The sequence below is a fragment of the Penicillium riverlandense genome (genome assembly GCF_028828495.1).
Source record: "Penicillium riverlandense strain IBT 135883 chromosome Unknown utg000008l_segment0_segment0, whole genome shotgun sequence".
Classification (NCBI taxonomy): domain Eukaryota; kingdom Fungi; phylum Ascomycota; class Eurotiomycetes; order Eurotiales; family Aspergillaceae; genus Penicillium; species Penicillium riverlandense.
This window is the reverse complement of record NW_026643199.1, coordinates 1410455-1426558: the sequence shown is the minus strand read 5'-3', so window position 1 is coordinate 1426558 and position 16104 is coordinate 1410455. Positions and strand designations below refer to the sequence as shown.

The 16104-nt window shown below is 50.4% G+C and overlaps 8 protein-coding genes across 8 annotated transcripts; 5 read left to right on the top strand and 3 right to left on the bottom strand.

Annotated features, from left to right (window-relative positions):
• Window positions 1–135: 135 nt before the first annotated feature.
• On the top strand, window positions 136–1828 carry N7474_009575 (carotenoid oxygenase family protein; the record flags this gene model as incomplete). The annotated part of the gene is made up of 2 exons (XM_057200985.1): window positions 136–1048; window positions 1107–1828. 2 exons carry the CDS (start codon window positions 136–138, stop codon window positions 1826–1828), a joined length of 1635 nt encoding a protein of 544 aa, XP_057048972.1.
• A 487-nt stretch (window positions 1829–2315) lies between these two features.
• Window positions 2316–4032, top strand: N7474_009574 (aldehyde dehydrogenase family protein; the record flags this gene model as incomplete). Its single annotated transcript, XM_057200984.1, has 5 exons — window positions 2316–2378; window positions 2431–2500; window positions 2563–2921; window positions 2985–3059; window positions 3133–4032. 5 exons carry the CDS (start codon window positions 2316–2318, stop codon window positions 4030–4032), a joined length of 1467 nt encoding a protein of 488 aa, XP_057048971.1.
• Window positions 4033–5854: 1822 nt separating this feature from the next.
• On the top strand, window positions 5855–7555 carry N7474_009573 (putative proline permease; the record flags this gene model as incomplete). The annotated part of the gene is made up of 2 exons (XM_057200983.1): window positions 5855–6195; window positions 6250–7555. The coding sequence occupies 2 exons, from the start codon at window positions 5855–5857 to the stop codon at window positions 7553–7555; spliced, it is 1647 nt and encodes a 548-aa protein (XP_057048970.1).
• A 539-nt stretch (window positions 7556–8094) lies between these two features.
• N7474_009572 (uncharacterized protein) lies at window positions 8095–8823 on the top strand (the record flags this gene model as incomplete). The annotated part of the gene is made up of 1 exon (XM_057200982.1): window positions 8095–8823. One exon carries the CDS (start codon window positions 8095–8097, stop codon window positions 8821–8823), a length of 729 nt encoding a protein of 242 aa, XP_057048969.1.
• Window positions 8824–9341: 518 nt separating this feature from the next.
• Window positions 9342–10232, top strand: N7474_009571 (pyridoxamine 5'-phosphate oxidase family protein; the record flags this gene model as incomplete). The annotated part of the gene is made up of 2 exons (XM_057200981.1): window positions 9342–9734; window positions 9873–10232. The coding sequence occupies 2 exons, from the start codon at window positions 9342–9344 to the stop codon at window positions 10230–10232; spliced, it is 753 nt and encodes a 250-aa protein (XP_057048968.1).
• Window positions 10233–10509: 277 nt separating this feature from the next.
• On the bottom strand, window positions 10510–11425 carry N7474_009570 (uncharacterized protein; the record flags this gene model as incomplete). Its single annotated transcript, XM_057200980.1, has 3 exons — window positions 10510–10535; window positions 10928–11184; window positions 11244–11425. The coding sequence occupies 3 exons, from the start codon at window positions 11423–11425 to the stop codon at window positions 10510–10512; spliced, it is 465 nt and encodes a 154-aa protein (XP_057048967.1).
• Window positions 11426–11843: 418 nt separating this feature from the next.
• Window positions 11844–12194, bottom strand: N7474_009569 (uncharacterized protein; the record flags this gene model as incomplete). Its single annotated transcript, XM_057200979.1, has 1 exon — window positions 11844–12194. The coding sequence occupies one exon, from the start codon at window positions 12192–12194 to the stop codon at window positions 11844–11846; it is 351 nt and encodes a 116-aa protein (XP_057048966.1).
• Window positions 12195–13062: 868 nt separating this feature from the next.
• N7474_009568 (putative DUF221 domain protein) lies at window positions 13063–16010 on the bottom strand (the record flags this gene model as incomplete). Its single annotated transcript, XM_057200978.1, has 2 exons — window positions 13063–15864; window positions 15921–16010. The coding sequence occupies 2 exons, from the start codon at window positions 16008–16010 to the stop codon at window positions 13063–13065; spliced, it is 2892 nt and encodes a 963-aa protein (XP_057048965.1).
• Between the last annotated feature and the right edge of the window lie 94 nt (window positions 16011–16104).

Sequence of the window (16104 nt, the reverse complement as noted above, 5' to 3'; positions counted from 1 at the left end):
CGAGAAGTCGCACAGGATCACAACGGCTTCTGCCATCGGAAAGAAGTCTCCGATCCAGTAACGGAAGATGTGATATAAGCATCAGATTCATGATCTTTTCCAATACGAAAAGTTACCAGCTAAATTGAATTAGACATGGCTCATATCTACGACGTGGCAAATTCGGTCGATTATCCCTATGTCGAGGGTCGGAAGACGGGGAAACAAGTCAAATACCCCAATACGCCTGTCTTCCAAACATTTAATGCACCTTGTCGACTGGAGGGCGATATTGTGGATCTTGAAGTCGATGGAGAGATTCCGCCGGAGATCAATGGGACTTTCTACAGAATACAGCCAGATCACAGATACCCGCCAATTTTTGAGGAAGATATCCATTTCAGTGGAGATGGAAGCATCACGGCTATCCGAATTCAAGACGGTCATGCGGACTTCAAACAGCGTTATGCGAAAACAGATCGCTTTAATGCAGAGACCGCAGCTCGAAAGAGTCTTTTTGGCAGATACCGCAATCCTTATACCGATTCAGAATCCGTGAAGGGGGTTATTCGAACTGTAGCAAACACCAACATTACCTTCTGGAGAGGGATGTTGTTAGCCACGAAGGAAGATGGACCTCCATATGCTATGGACCCAGTCACCCTGGAGACCATTGGCCGCTATGACTTCGAAGGGCAAGTCACATCTCCTACTTTCACGGCACATCCAAAGTTCGATCCAGAAACAGGCGAGATGATTTGCTTTGCGTACGAAGCCGGAGGTAATGGCAATGATGCCTCCTGCGATATCGTCGTTTACACAATCGACGCCGACGGGAGGAAGACCGAGGAGACTTGGTATACGTCTCCATTTTGCGGGATGATACACGATTGTGGCATCTCAAAAAACTACGTTGTTCTTCCCTTAACACCCTTAAAATGCTCGGTCGATCGTCTGAAGAAGGGTGGTAATCACTGGGCCTGGGACCCGAACGAGAGTCAGTGGTATGGAATTGTTCCAAGGAGAGGTGGTAAACCCGAAGATATTGTCTGGCTCCAGGCAGAGAACGGTAAGATGTCCTTTCTATTAACAATAACTACCTAGGTAGCTTCTGACACGGACTGTAGCCTTCCATGGACATGTCGCTGGTTGCTACGAGAACGATGCCGGTCATGTCATCTTTGACCTCACAGTAGCCGATGGAAACGTCTTCTTCTTCTTCCCACCGGACGGAGAAGGCTCCAGTAACCTAGGAGCCAGAAACCAACTGCAGAGCATTACCCATCGCTGGATATTGGATCCGAGCGCTGAGACAGGATCTCACGTCAGGCCAGCAGTCCGGTGGAATACCTCGGGAGAGTTCTCCAGAATCGATGATCGATTCGTCACCAAGAGCTATAATCATTTTTGGCAGGCTCGCATTGATCCGACTAAAGAATATGATGCGGCAAAATGCGGCTCACCGGCTGGAGGACTATTTAATTGCCTGGGCCATTACACCTGGAATGGTCAGACTGAGGATGTGCTCTGGGCGGGCCCATGCTCCACATTCCAAGAGCCGACTTTCATTCCTAAGCGGGGCGGAGAAGAAGGAGAAGGATGGCTGATTGCCTTTGTCAATCGTCTCGATGTTCTTCGAAACGATATTGTGATAGTCGACGCGCTCCACGTAGCTGCAGGTCCGGTTGCAACGATTCACTTACCACTGAAGCTCCGCTTGGGTTTGCACGGAAATTTTGTGGACCATTGCGAGATCGAGACTTGGCAGAAGCGACGAGCACCAGGAGGCGAAATTGGGCCTGTGCAAGCGGCCCAGAAACCACTGGACTGGCAACTCAAGTACAGCTAGAATCCAACCAGTGGCAATATTAGTGGCTGAGCTCAAGGCAGATATAGAGTGTGTTCGAATGTAGTAAATGCTTTCCAGCAATTTATCCTTATTTCATAAGCTTATGCATAGTGTTGATGACATCGAGTGAAAAACCCTGTCGGCCTTTCTGTTCTTGTTGTCTGTGTAAGACAGTCGAATTCTCTACAACCCAGTAACATGGATACAGCCCTAGCCACAGGAGCTCCAACTCGAGTTTAGGCCTCTGTATCCCACTTGGCGCGCGGAGTCATGATTCACCGCAGAACTTAAAAGTGGGTCGGAGGCATCCATCCGAAGCTGCGGCAAGCAGAACTTGACACTCTACCGAACCTAGCTTCACAAGAATTGTTTGTACCGAGAACAGGTTTGGAACTTGACATTACTAATTGTGTCAGATCGCAAGTCAGTCATTCCGTCTTGCATCCACAGTTTCGCTGATCCCTGACGGCCGCGGCACAAGGACACTATGAGTATCACTCAGGAGCCCAAGGTCAAGTCTTTTGAGACGCGCCTTTTCATCAATGGAAAGGTTTGCTCAAGGCGCAGGTATATTATTCAATCCATGCTAAACTTATCAACAGTTCACGGAAGCCTCCGATGGAGGCAAGTTCGACTTGACTTCTCCCGCAACGGGCGAGAAGTTCGTGCAAGGTACCTCTTGTCTTGACCTGAGAATTTCTCATGAGACCTGAGACTAACCTTCAAGTTTGTAGTCTCGGAGGCAAGCGAAGCTGATGCGGATGCTGCTGTTGCGGCTGCGAAAGCTGCATTTCCGGCATGGTCTGCTCTCTCGCCGGACGCGCGAGGAGTGTACTTCAAGAAGTTGGCCACTCTAATTCGCGAGTCACACGATGAGTTGGCTGAACTAGAGGCTTTATCAATGGGCCGCCCGGTCTCGATGTATTTTGAGTCTTTCGTAGCGGCAGACTCTCTGGATCACTATGCCGAGGCTGGCTTTCAGGCTCTGGGAACCTCCAGCTTGAATACTCCGGGATTTGTGAATATAACTCTGCGCCAGCCCTATGGTGTTGTAGCTGCCATAATTCCCTGGAATGTTCCAGTCTTGTTCCTGGTATGAGCAACGTCCCCTAATTTTTTTTTAAAGAAGATTGGAATGAATACTGACAGACCAAAGATTAGCAAAACAGCCCCTGCTTTGATGGCGGGAAATACAGTCGTGGTCAAGAGTAGTGAGAAGGCTCCACTCACTGTAAGTTGAAGAACAGGAACCTCGCTATCTTCCTAGCCGCAGCCTGCTCATTATATCATTCATGATGGTTTAGTCTGCAAAGATTGCAACTCTCATCGAGAAAGTCGGATTCCCACCTGGTGTAATCAACGTCTTGTCTGGCCATGGACATATCTCCGGAAATGTGCTCTCACACCACATGGATGTCCGCGTGTTGAGCTTTACTGGCTCTGGAAGAACCGGTCGTGTTATCACAGCTGCAGCCGCCAAGTCGAATCTGAAGAATGTCATTCTGGAGCTCGGAGGCAAATCTCCGGCCGTTATTTTCGAAGACGCCAATATCGAAAAGGCAGTGGAGCAAACCAAGCACAGTGTGCAATGGAACAGTGGACAAGTGTGCATGGCCAACTCCAGAATCTACGTTCAAGAGTCCATCGCACCGAAATTCATCGAGCTATTCAACAAGAGTTTTGCTCAGATCAAGAGTGGTGATCCCCTTCTCAAGGGCACGAACCATGGCCCACAGGCAGATGAGATCCAGTACAAACAGATCCAGAGCTATATCGAAGAGGCAAAAAAGGTGGGCAAAATGGCGTTGGGATCGGAACCATCAGAGCACAAGACTGGCTATTTCGTTCAGCCGACGGTATTCCTCGAAACCCCCGAAAATACACGGCCAATGAAGGAGGAGATTTTCGGACCAGTGGTGCACATCAACACCTTCAAAACCGAGGATGAGGCCGTCGCAAAAGCTAACGATACTGAATACGGTCTCTATGCAGCTGTCTACACCAAGGATGTTAGCCGAGCCTTGCGGATGGCGAAGAAATTGGAAGCTGGCAGTGTTGGCGTAAACTGCACTAGCCCGACCGGAGCTCGAGACATGCCTTTTGGAGGCTACAAGGCTAGCGGCACCGGTCGTGAGGGTTATACCGTCAGCATGGATAACTACTTGGAAACAAAGAGTGTTCTTATTAGTGTGGACGAAGCCTAAATATATGGATGTGAGGCGCATCTCTTGTTTTATGATTCGTTATCTTACCTTGCCAAACTCCATCAGAAGTCGTAGGCCCAACCCACAGCGAATCCCTAGGCCGGATCGACAAAGCGAGTCGCGTAGTGAGCAAAAGAACCGTGACTGGAAAGACGACTAACATTTCGCCAAGAACATACTTCGTACAATGCAACATGCATCCGACTAGAAGATAGGAAATAAGGACTGATGCTAGTCCAGCTGTAGGTAGTACGCTCCCTGAACCGACGAACAAACCAGTAGCTTTTGGACAATTTAGTTTCGCAAATACCACTGAGGTCATCGGTTCATACCGATAGAGCCGCCAATGGCAATCATCTAGATATACCGAGCTTTTAAGCGACGTTAGAGCGGTCGTACGAGGCGTTATATGCGACACACAAGATATCAGCGCCATTATACCCTTCACAAATTTCTTTGACATAGGTATTGGGGGATTCCTTGAAGCTATCCTGGATTCTATGTCCAAATTATCTCTAAATGGGCCCTGAATGTCCGACAGCTGGGTAACTGAGCTCGCCTGTTAGGCTACTTTCTGGTTTACTCTCCTTTTCCGCCATTCCGATAGCTTTTATTTTTATCCCATCGGAGGTAGAGTGAGGGTTGGCTGTTGCCTAAGTCTGAACCAAAGCGTAGGGGCGTAGAGCGAAATATGACTGAAACCCTACTAAACTCTCCCCCGAGTTGTGTTACTTAGGACAATAGATCCGAAACTAATTTGTAGCTCTGGGGTTCATCAAACGCTTTAATAACCAAACACTTCTGTTTAGCCATTGATCCCGCATTTGAGTCTGGCTGAGCCCGTAATTTTACACGATAGCTCCGCCTTTTCAGATCTCTAGCTACTGTCGGACCCTAAGCTTACCAAAGAGAGCTAGAGCCGAACTACCATCGATTTTTACACAAGTTCTCAGCACTAACGCAATAGGCAAAGTGTAAAGAGTGTTTGTTCCTGATCTCCTCGGCTTCCTAGATACGGCCTAGCGTTATCAGCCCTTGTGCGAAGATGACCCATTTCGCGACTCGTTCAATCTTTTAGCCGCTGCGAGCCCGGAACCGGTCCACTGGGAGTCCGGGCCGGGTCAACTGAAAGTCTGGGGTAGGTTCCACTTGACCTATACCGTCTCTTGGTAGCGTTCGTTGGGTTGCCGGTGGGTCGGCCGGGGACCTGTAAGCGGTGTTTGTTCATAATCTGCGTCCCTAATTAGGGTAGAAGATCGTCGTATTTAATCATTTGCCACTTTATTTGGATTTCAACGCCATCCCTATTCTAGCTCTGTTTTCCACCTGCCTTCCTCGGCAGTCTCTTCAAAATGCGGGGTATGCATCGCTAAGGCGAGCGAAGTTGACTTTGGCCTTTTCTATCTCCTTTCGAAACATACCAATCTCATAGCCACTGTATCGACGTCCCATGTCCCTTATCCAACCCCTGAAGGGGCTGGCCCAACCATGATAAGCTTATCACTTGGCAGCCTCTTAGCTTCGCTATCTCTTCCCCCTTCGGGCTCAGCTAAATAAGATTTCTCTTATCAGCAGCCTTGGGAGTATATCCAAATCATCCTGTTTCGTAATACAGCGCCTCAAACCTGGGCATGGGCGGTGTTAAATGACATCGACTTGATAGCTATGCCGATCATCTATTATCACCGTCTTGGCAAAAACATCCCCACCCTAATCGAGTCTATTTACCGAATCTCAAAGTCAGTGCGCCTATAAATGACTCAATTCCCCTCTTCAAAAAAATTCTTTTGAGTTTCTTGACTTTGCAACGACTCCTACAAAGATGGAGAAGAAGATATCTGCAGAAGACACTCATATTGCCAGCGAGGACGCCGGCTCCGGCACCGTCGTGCCCTATCGCCAGACAAAGCGAGGCCTGGCTTCTCGACATGTACAGCTAATGGCGATTGGCGGCTCTATCGGAACAGGACTATTCGTTGGTATTGGGTCGCATCTGCGTGAAGCGGGGCCGCTGTCCTTGTTCCTGGGTTATCTTGTTTGGGGCTGTCTTTTCATTTTGCCGGTCAATCTGAGCGTGGGCGAGATGGCAGCATACCTCCCCATCAGAGGATCAATATTTGAACTCGCTGCGCGTTTTATTGATCCAGCCTTTGGATTTGCCATGTAAGTTGCGTTCGTTGGTGTTGGGATCGTTCACCGTACTAACTAATATCGCAGGGGGTGGGTATACTTCTATGGCGGTGTCATGTTGGTTTGTACGGAGTACGCTGCCGTCGCAACGGTTATGCAGTACTGGAACACAAGTGTCAATCCAGCGGTTTGGGTTGCTATGGCATTGGTTGTTTGTTCGGCGCTCAATCTTGTCGCGGTGAAATGGTACGGCGAAAGCGAGTTCATCATGGCCTCGACCAAAATCCTGCTTCTGATCGGCCTCGTGCTACTGACCTTCATCACCATGGTTGGCGGCAATCCCAGACACGACGTATACGGTTTTCGAAACTGGAACGACGGCGCGATGTTTGAGTATTATACCGATGGTGTTACGGGTCGTTTTCTGGGCTTTTTCTCTGTTATGGTTTATGCTGCCTTCTCCGTGGCGGGGCCTGATCTGCCTGCCCTGGCAGCTGGCGAAATCCAAAATCCTCGTTACACAATTCCCCGTGTCGTCAAAATGACCTTCTGGCGGATTGTTGGGTTTTACGTCGTTGGTGTCTTGGCGGTCGGTATCATCTGCAATCCACATGACAAACGCCTCATGTCTGCCATTGACTCCGGGGCAGCTGGTTCCGCGGCGTCCCCGTGGGTCATTGGGATTCAGAATCTTGGTATCACCGGTCTTCCTGACCTGATCAACGTGCTCATCCTATTATCTGGCTGGTCCTGTGGAAACGCCTATCTATACAGCTCCAGTCGCACGCTCTACTCCCTCGCCCGAGACGGCCAAGCCCCGAAATTCCTTCTTAAGTGTACAGCGTCGGGTATCCCCATCAACTGCGTGCTCGTTGTTTCTATCCTATCGTGTACCACTTTTCTGGTGGCCGGCTCTTCGTCTGTCACGGTCTTCTACTGGTTCGTCGATCTAACCACCATCGCCTTCGTCCTCACTTACACAGGCATGCTCTGCGTGTTCATCGCCTGGTACCGTGCTCTGAAAGCACAGGGCATCGACCGCAAGAGCTTTGTTCCCTGGAAATCGCCATTCCAACCTTACTCTGCAATTTTCGCGATTATCATTGGTTGCACAACGGCCTTGTTCAATGGCTTTTCGGTATTCAAACCCTTTGATGTGCAGGGCTTCATTACTTGTTATTTTGGCCTGGCATTCTGGGTGGTCATGTTTGTATTCTGGAAGGTGTATCATCGAACTAGATTAGTTGAGCCAGTTTCTGCGGACTTGCATTCAGGAAAGGCAGAGATTGATGAGGAGTGTAGGGAATGGGAAGAGGGTGGATTGGAACAACGACGGAAGGATGAGCTAGCGCAAATGAGTTTTGCACGCCGAACATGGGAGAGGATGTGGTGATTCACGGTAGAGAAGCCTTCAGCTAGTATACAAGAAAGTCAAAAAACGCATAGGGCTTGTATGTTCAAAGGGCAGTTGCCGTGCACATAAGCTAGTAGGGCTGCATATGGCTCTGTGGTGTTCGTTGCTTGCTGCTATCATGTGACAGTCGCGCTCGTTTTGAGAGAGAAGCTGCAATGCCCTATAGGCTTACGTAGGCCTCGAAAGGGTCGGGCGGTTACACGTCCCTTGCTTGTTGCATTCGAATCCATTTAGAGCACAGGACCTTTCGCACTTGCTGCAGAAAATTCTACTAGCTAGGAGATTAAGGAGGTAGAACAACGAGTACAATTAGCGGGGGGTTACTGGATGCGACCTCGCGTCAAATTGTAAACAATGGAGATCAATAAAGGGAAGCTGACTTCAAAAGTATAGAAAACAAATCACGTGCTGGTGGATTATGGGAAGACCATTACGGCCCCATTTTGGCTGTGTCTCATCTTCAACCTTCTTTATCACTTGTCACATTAGGAGTTTTGAACACCCGCAAGCCTTAAGCAATGGGATTGGACACTGAATCCTTAGCTGTGTCACCTCAATACGAGGACGCAAACGCACACGCCAGCGACATCCTAGAACCGACCGTCCTCGAACTATCCAATCAATCGATTCTCAGCGCCTCCACACCGGTCTACCAATTGAACGGGAGCGTAACAACAACCTCACTAAAGGGATCATCTATCATATTCGAACGAATAAACGGCACACCTAACATAACAGACGAAGCAGCTCCTAAATCAAGGACGAAACATCTCTTCTACCTCGTCCACCCATTAAACGCAGAATACCGAACCGACGTCCCGGCATACTACATCACATCCGCCTCAGGAGACGGGACGACAATTGGCAATATTCGCTTCGAAGTATCTAAGAAATCGATATTTCAAAAGACCGAATTCAAAGCACTCTTAAGCCCAAAGAGAAGCGCATCTGATACTCCCTTATTTACTGATGCCGAAAAAGTTCTCTTCCACGTTCAGCCTAAATGGAAAGGTGGGCGGTATGAATGGGTAGATTCGGATAGAAAACATCTTGCGTTCCAGGATAGCAAGGGTGATCAGCAGAAGCTGATCATAACTATGGCTATGCGGAGGGAGGTGAGAGATGCGTTAGTTGCGTTGTGGATGTTGAGGATTTGGTATGATACTGCTGAGAGTAGGCAGGCGAAGAGAGAGGGTGAGTACATAGCTGAGCTCAGTCTGAGTCTTTGCAGAGATGGTTATTACTAACACGTTTGATTTGTTTCCTTTCAGCGATGGAAAGCATGGCGCCACCTTCTTGGGCAAATTATTCGAATATGAAGATGTCTAAAATAGGAGCATTTGGTTCTCTTGCTGGAGGAGGTGCAGGTGCTTGATTTTCAAATTGTCCACATTTGCTAAGGACAAGATGGATGCCTCAATTCGTCTCGAATTCCTTTACCAAGACTTTCTCTACCGACAAGTAGTTAGGAACCCTACTAGTCTAAAAAAGAGAACTGAGAGGTATTCAACTAAAAGGGCCCTTGCTGTCTTTGTGCTTTAAAAGAGACCCATGATATTCATCGCTAGGTCAAAGCAGATCCAACCAAAGAAAATCTAATTGGCTCCGTAGAATCATATTCCGTGTTTCGTTCATGCTGAGGTCAGGTGACAGTCGTGCTCGTGTTCGTGTTCGAGGGATGAAGGGAGGGGAAGTGGATGGACTCCAATTATAGTGACTCACGTTCTCCCCTCTGTAAACTCCCTCTCGTCACCAAGTAAAAGCCATGCCTACGTTCTACGAGTCCATTACAGACGATCTGCGAGACTGGGCTCTACGCCAAAGTGTTTTCTTCGTGGCTTCCGCTCCTCTGCGTGGCCGACATGTTAACCTATCTCCAAAGGGCTTACCGGATTCTTGCCTTGCGGTACTCGGCCCAAACCAGGTAGCGTATATCGATTCAACCGGGTCTGGCTGCGAAACTATCTCCCATGTGCGCGAAAATGGTCGCGTTACCGTGATGTTCTGCTCGTTTGATGCGTCTCCTCGTATCATGCGGCTGTTCTGTACCGGTTCGGTTATCGAGTGGGATCAGCCCGAGTTCCTTCGATATGCAGAGCGCATGGGAAAACCAGGGCTTGTGGGAGCGCGTGCTATTATTAATCTTGATGTTTTCAAGGTTAGCATTTGTCTCTGACGTGACTTGCGCTCGAGGATCAATCAGTCTCTTTCTAAAACTGATATATCTCCCGAACCTAATCCGTCCTGAAGCTGTCCCTCATGACTCTGATTTGACTCTGTATAACAATATCTCCAGGTCCAAACCTCCTGCGGCTATGGCGTCCCGCTATTGTCCCTAGCAATCGATCCTGAAACCAACCAATCCAAGCCCTATCTCGAAGACCGCCAGACACTAGCTCGCTCTGCCGCCAAAACGGCTAGTGCTGGGAAGATGCAAGCATACCAGCAAGAAAACAATACCCGCAGTCTTGACGGACTCCCAGGCCTCCGATCTGCGCTTAAAGACAGCGGCCATTATATATGGCGGGTGAAGTTAGAAAATTGGATGAGTCGACACTGGAATGAGGTTGAAACAGGGAAGTTGTTGGCTTTGCTTTTGTTCGTGGGGTTGGTGGTATTGAGGTGGGATGAGTATGCTTTACTGTTATGGACCTGATTCTGTGCATTTGAATCTTCCATTACTGTAAATTCATGTGAGATTCTTCTAGGAGATTGTCACTATATTATAATGGTGGGTATCCCTGCATTTCAGAATAGGGAGGTGGTAACGGCAATTTCCCAGACCGAGGTATTCGTGATATAGATCAAGAATTCAAAATATGTGCGCGTGAAGGCTCGGGGAAGAAACTGAGATAATGAGCTCATTATAGGTCCTCTAGCTGCTTTCCCTGACGAGGTAGGAGAATGCAATCCCGGGCTGGACATCAAATCTACTAAAGGCTTTTGGGATAGAAGTTTGCTACCAAGATAGGTATAGTAGACTACGAGTATCCTCTCAGACTGCAAAGGAACAGGAATATTATTGAATACAATATCAGAGCAAGAGTACATTCACATAGTCTTGGGCAAGAGTAATCTCCAAGGAAACAAGAAAATACACAAGTAACCCCCTTTCTATATCCTACACATTCTAGAATCACCTTCTCAACCTGGCAATGAACAATCAACAGATGAACAAAAAGCCTTCATAGAAACGAAAACAAATGCATAGAACAACTCCATACACCACATATAAATTTAACTTCAACTTCAACTTCAAATTCATCTTCGCCATCCCCTCACCCTCAACCACGAAAATAAGGCTTAACATAATGATTAAGAACAACAACATTCTCAAGTACAATGCCTTACTGCGAGTAGCAAATCTGCCACGCGAATAAGTAGGCGCCGGGACCTTAACACGAGCCGGGGCCTTAAAAGGAGACTCCGACGGAAGCAGAGTGGTCACGCTGGAGCCAGGGCTAGGAACACCACCGGCCGTAGCAGTGCCATTCATCTTCGCCTTGGCCTTCTGAGCGATAGAGAGCAGGTACGCGTAGAAGAGGAAGCAGCACCCCCGAATGAGCTTGAGGAACCGAACTATTTCTCGAAAAATGCGGTCCATAAACCTGTAAATGATTTTATTAGGTGTTGGTCTTTGGGAATACGTCGGGTGGAATGTACGCACCTGTATATTCTCGATGCCGTACAGGAGAGAACGTGGTAGAACGCCCATATGGCTGTGAGAGACAGGAGGATGATCAAGCAGATAAATGCAGCTCGCTCTCCCTCAGTGAGTCTCTCGGTGTAAAGTTCTCGTGCCACGAGGACGGTGGCAGTTTTGAGTACAGAGGGTGGGATAGGCGCCATCGATGACGGTTGATCTTCCGTATACAAGGCTGAAATAAGTATTATGGGAAATGCCAATTTCTTTCGAAAAAGTGATGGAACTGAAGAAATGAAGAAGAGAAAAGGACAAGAGTTAGGGGAGAGAGGGAGGCCTACTTGTAGCGGTCAAGTTCGAGGGCTCGTGATCTATTTCCTAATCGGGGAATCGGGGACTCATCAGGCATAGGATCGAGAACAACTAGTACAGAAACAACCATATAATATATTTGCATCATATAAATCGACCGAGAAACTAATTTCCTCCGATGAGGTTTCGGTCATTTCAATCCAGAAACACGTCCGGCGTCCGGGACACAGACACGGAGAAAGGAATACACACACCACGAACTCCATATCCCGAACGATCAATCCTCAGACGCAAAGGAAGGAGAAGAAATAATCATGAAGACCTCGGCGAGGCCCTCCGCTTGAGATCCCCATCTTCCGCAACCTGCGGCCCAGAAGACAAATTCTCTTTCCCATCGCGAGGATCAGTATCCGCCTCCTTCCCCTCTGCATGCAGCCCTTCCTCACCCTCTTCATCGTCCGGATCATCAACCCCGCTCAACCCCAAAACCCTCACAGGTCCCTCATTAAAGCTCGGTGCCCGAGGACGCTGCTGTCCGCGCGCGCGACCACCGACAACGGGGAGTTCATAGAGAAGCAAGTGGTAAAGGTACAGGATTGCGTCGAAGACGAGGAGAACGCCCCAGGGGACAATAGTTATGAGGCCTAGGACAAACTGTGCCATTTGCGGGGGTGGGTTAGTTATCTCGTTCATATACAGTGAAGGTACCGAGGTAGGAGGTAGGTCCGGGTAGGGGCTTTTGGAACGGAACGTACGAAGACTCGCGCGGCCCAGCTTTCGAGGTGGATGAGTTCTGCTGGGAGGATGGAGTACCACGCCATTTGTCTTTGTGGTGTGATGCCGAGAGGTGAAAGGATATGTTGTGCTGTCGGGGGCTTTTGGGTTTGTTCTGGTCTTGGTTGATGAAGCGTTTCTTCCCAGCTTAATGTTTGTGGTAGTGCAGTGCCTCCTCAAGATCCGATTCAAGGGCTGGGTATCACTCTCAAGTCCGTGTCGTGTACGTCGTATGTTCCTTTAAGCAACGCCCCATATACAGGAAGCTCAAAATAACGAACGCAGCTGCTGGGTGCTGAACAACGACCTGCCTTCCTTCCCCTCCCGCACGGTCCCTCGGCCGTTCGATGCGGGAGTCAGGCAGGCGGCGGTGAGACACGACCGAACCGCGATCGGATATGGTGGCGATCCGACGAAACTCACGCTCGGATGAGGGAAGTTGACTGATTGATTGGGGTTCAGCGTAAGTGAGTGTAGGTGTGAGTAACAAGATGAAGCAGCTGGGGAGGCCGAGGGAGAGAGCTGGGGGAGCTGATAACGATAAGGGGAGCAAACATTGTTTGTTCACGGCCTGAGGAACCGAAGCTGGAATTACTGCTACAGACAGAAGATTGATCGCGCAGTCAGTTATAAACTAAATGTACAATTGGCAATATTGACTAGATCGTGATCTCGTATAAACAGTGAATCCTGTTCGACTCCATCCAAAAATACAAATTATGTGCAAGATTTCTTTTCCAGACGACTTCCGCAAAATCTACCGCGGCGCACGGTATGGCTCGTAGGAGGTGTACGACGAAGGCTCTTCTTCCTCCTGTCCCACAGGCCCATATCCGCCTGTCCGCCAGCGATCTAACGTCCCCGGGTCGTTCTGCGCAGGGCCCTGCGCCTGACTCAACAGCCTGGTCTCGCTCTCGTTTGACTGTTGATAGAGACCACCGGGCGCGCCGCCGCTGTTGGTCCGCGAATGCGGCACACGGAAAGCCGGGTGGACCAGAGGGGCACCTTCGGAGGAAGGCATTTCGTACCCCTCGTACATTTTCAGTCCAGCCATCGATGGCAGGGATGGCGCGGGAGACGAGGCACGCGACGACGAGGGCGACCATTCTCCGCCCAAGGTGCTGCGCGGGGTCTGGGAGCGCTCTGTCATCAGATCTTCTGGTCGGCCGTAGATACCGCCGCCGAACTCGTCGCGGAAGTCCGGACGGTCCTTGAAGTACGAGAAATCCAGCTGGCTCTCGGGGACGACCTCGAATGGGGCCGGGTCTGCGGATTTGCCGGGCCGTGAGGCCATCATCGGGTCCATGGCGATGTCGGAGTACTCGCCTCCCATGTCGCCGTGATCCAGACGGCCCTGGTAGATCTCCTTGAGTGCGGCGGCGGCCTTGGCGTGCACCATGGGCGTGATGAGAGGTTTGTACAGGGCCGGATGTCCGAACTTGGAGTTGAGCCGCTCAGCCGCCTTCTTACTGAGCTTGCCCACACCTCCAATCGCCTCGGCGTCGTTCAGGTTGGCGCGGTTGTAGTACTTGCACTCTTTATCGAAGACCTTGAAGCAGTAAAACTTGAACCCCAGCATCAAGAAGGGCAGAGGTACCACAGCGAACACCATGGACCACGAGCCCATGACCTTTGCGACCAGGGCGATGACGACGTTCGCAAGAATGGTGGCAAACACCATACGGTTGAACAGAACGCGCCAGAACATACCTCCAGACTCGTTCTTGGTAATGAAGACATACAGCAACAGGTACTTCTTTAGCACGGCGTCCATGCCGAAATACAGCGCAGTCACCGGCAGGACAACCGGCTGCAGAGTGGCGAAGCAGAGCGCGACAGTCGAGTAGAAGAGGAAGTAGTTGTAGTAGCTGGCGTAGTCGAAAGCCGGCGGCGCAGTCCACTCAATGGCTTGTCGGGGGGTAGGGGCAAGGAAGGTCTTTGCAAACCAGACCCAGACCAAGTTGATCACCTGCACCAGGTCGATAGTGGCACCCAAGTTCCGCTGCAGGAGCCAGGTCACCCAGAACGGCGACACGGTGCAAAGAGCGTTCATGGCCTTGTTGTAGATTTGGCCTTCTTGGATTGCCTGCCACGCGCTATCGTCGTCGTCGCTCTTTTGAATTACCGTGGACACAAAGCCCCACGCAGCGGAGAAGAGTGAGAAGACAATCAGGTTGTTGAAGACGAAAAACGAGTATAGATGCGACAACACATGGCGCTCTCGAGATGTCTTGGTCTTACTACCACCCTGGATGGAGAGCCGGCGGAAGATGATGGGCAGCACCAGGTAAACCAACGAAGTGATGGCTGGTGATGCGATACCCTGTACAGCAGCCCAGACATTCGGATGAGCTTCCAGCGAGATCTGGAAGTCATGCCAAACGAGACCGAGATTCGCCAAATTGGAGAGAAAGACAGCAATCAAGGCGTTAGGCGCGATCCACACAAACGTCAACAGAGTAACCCAAAAAATATTGATCAGCCGCTTCCACTTGCGCGCTTTCTTGGACAGCGGCAGGTTTTCCCAGATCAGATCGCTTGGTCGGGGCGCAAGCCGAACGGTGGTACCGCGAGGTTGCTTCTTACGGGCAGTCCACGCAACGGCGTGGGCGTGCTCAATCTTGTCCCAACTGGCAAAGCCAAAGGGCATGGCATTTCGTCGGTCGATCGAGGCCCGGCCATGTTTGACTTCTTCCTCCAAGACCCGGATGCGCACCGTGAGGTAGTCGATGGCGTCTACCTTGCCATCGGGAAGCTGGCCCCGCTGGGATCTCGGTGGGCGCATCATAGGTCGGTTCGCAGGTAGTTGATCAGGCCGTTTGAGGTATTTGGCCAGTACTTTCTCCAGCTCCCGCACGGTCTCATCATGCTCCTTAATAACCAGGGGCAGATCTCGGACGTTCCGGCCGATGGAGGCACGGGGCAGAGCGGCAGTGGGGTTGATCTCATCGGTAAGTCGCAGAATACCTTCGTCCGAACGGTCGGGGGGAGGAATATCGCTGATCATGAGGGTCCGCGCATGCATGCTGCGCTGATAGTCGGAGCTCTGGAAGTACCTTCTCCGTAGATCCCGCACAGCGCGATAGTTTCTCCACAGGAAAAAAGCAACGACAATATCAAAGACCCAAGCACACACAACCTGGCTCCAGATAGCTTCGGGGTTGGTGATATAGAGCGGTGTGAATTTGGAGAAGACAGACAGGCCAGAGGAAATATCGTTGCCGTGACTCTGGACCACGTTGACGGGGATCATGACGGCGCAGCCGATGATGCTCATGATGATGAAGATGTTGCGGCACATCTTAGTGAAACGCAAGAAGACAGCCGCGTCCAGGCCGACAGTGTCGACCAGCTCGGACTCGGGCGTGGACAAAACGGGTTTGATCCAGGCGAAGAAACCCTTGCCCACCGGGGGCGGAGAGTGTTTTTGGTCTGCATGCTTGACTTTGGGCGCATAAACCAGCGAGTGGCGGGGTCGGAAAAGGGAGAAGAGGAGGGTGAGGAGGATCGAGATGCCGATGGAGGTGCCCAGAGAGGCCCAGACGGCGCTGACCGTGAACTATGAGGCAAAGATTAGTCGACGCATAATTTTCTGGAGGACAGATCCAAACCCACGGCCGACTGAAAGGGATTTGCGATCAGCTTCAGGAACTGGTCAGTCCCTGCAGTGTCTCTGGACCACAAGGTCGCGCGGAGCGGATCCATTGCGTCAATGTGGCAGATGAAGCGAGTGACAAGCCGGCATGAAGACAGAGCCGGTGGTGGTGGGGAAGGGGAGCGAGGAACAGGGGAAAGAATA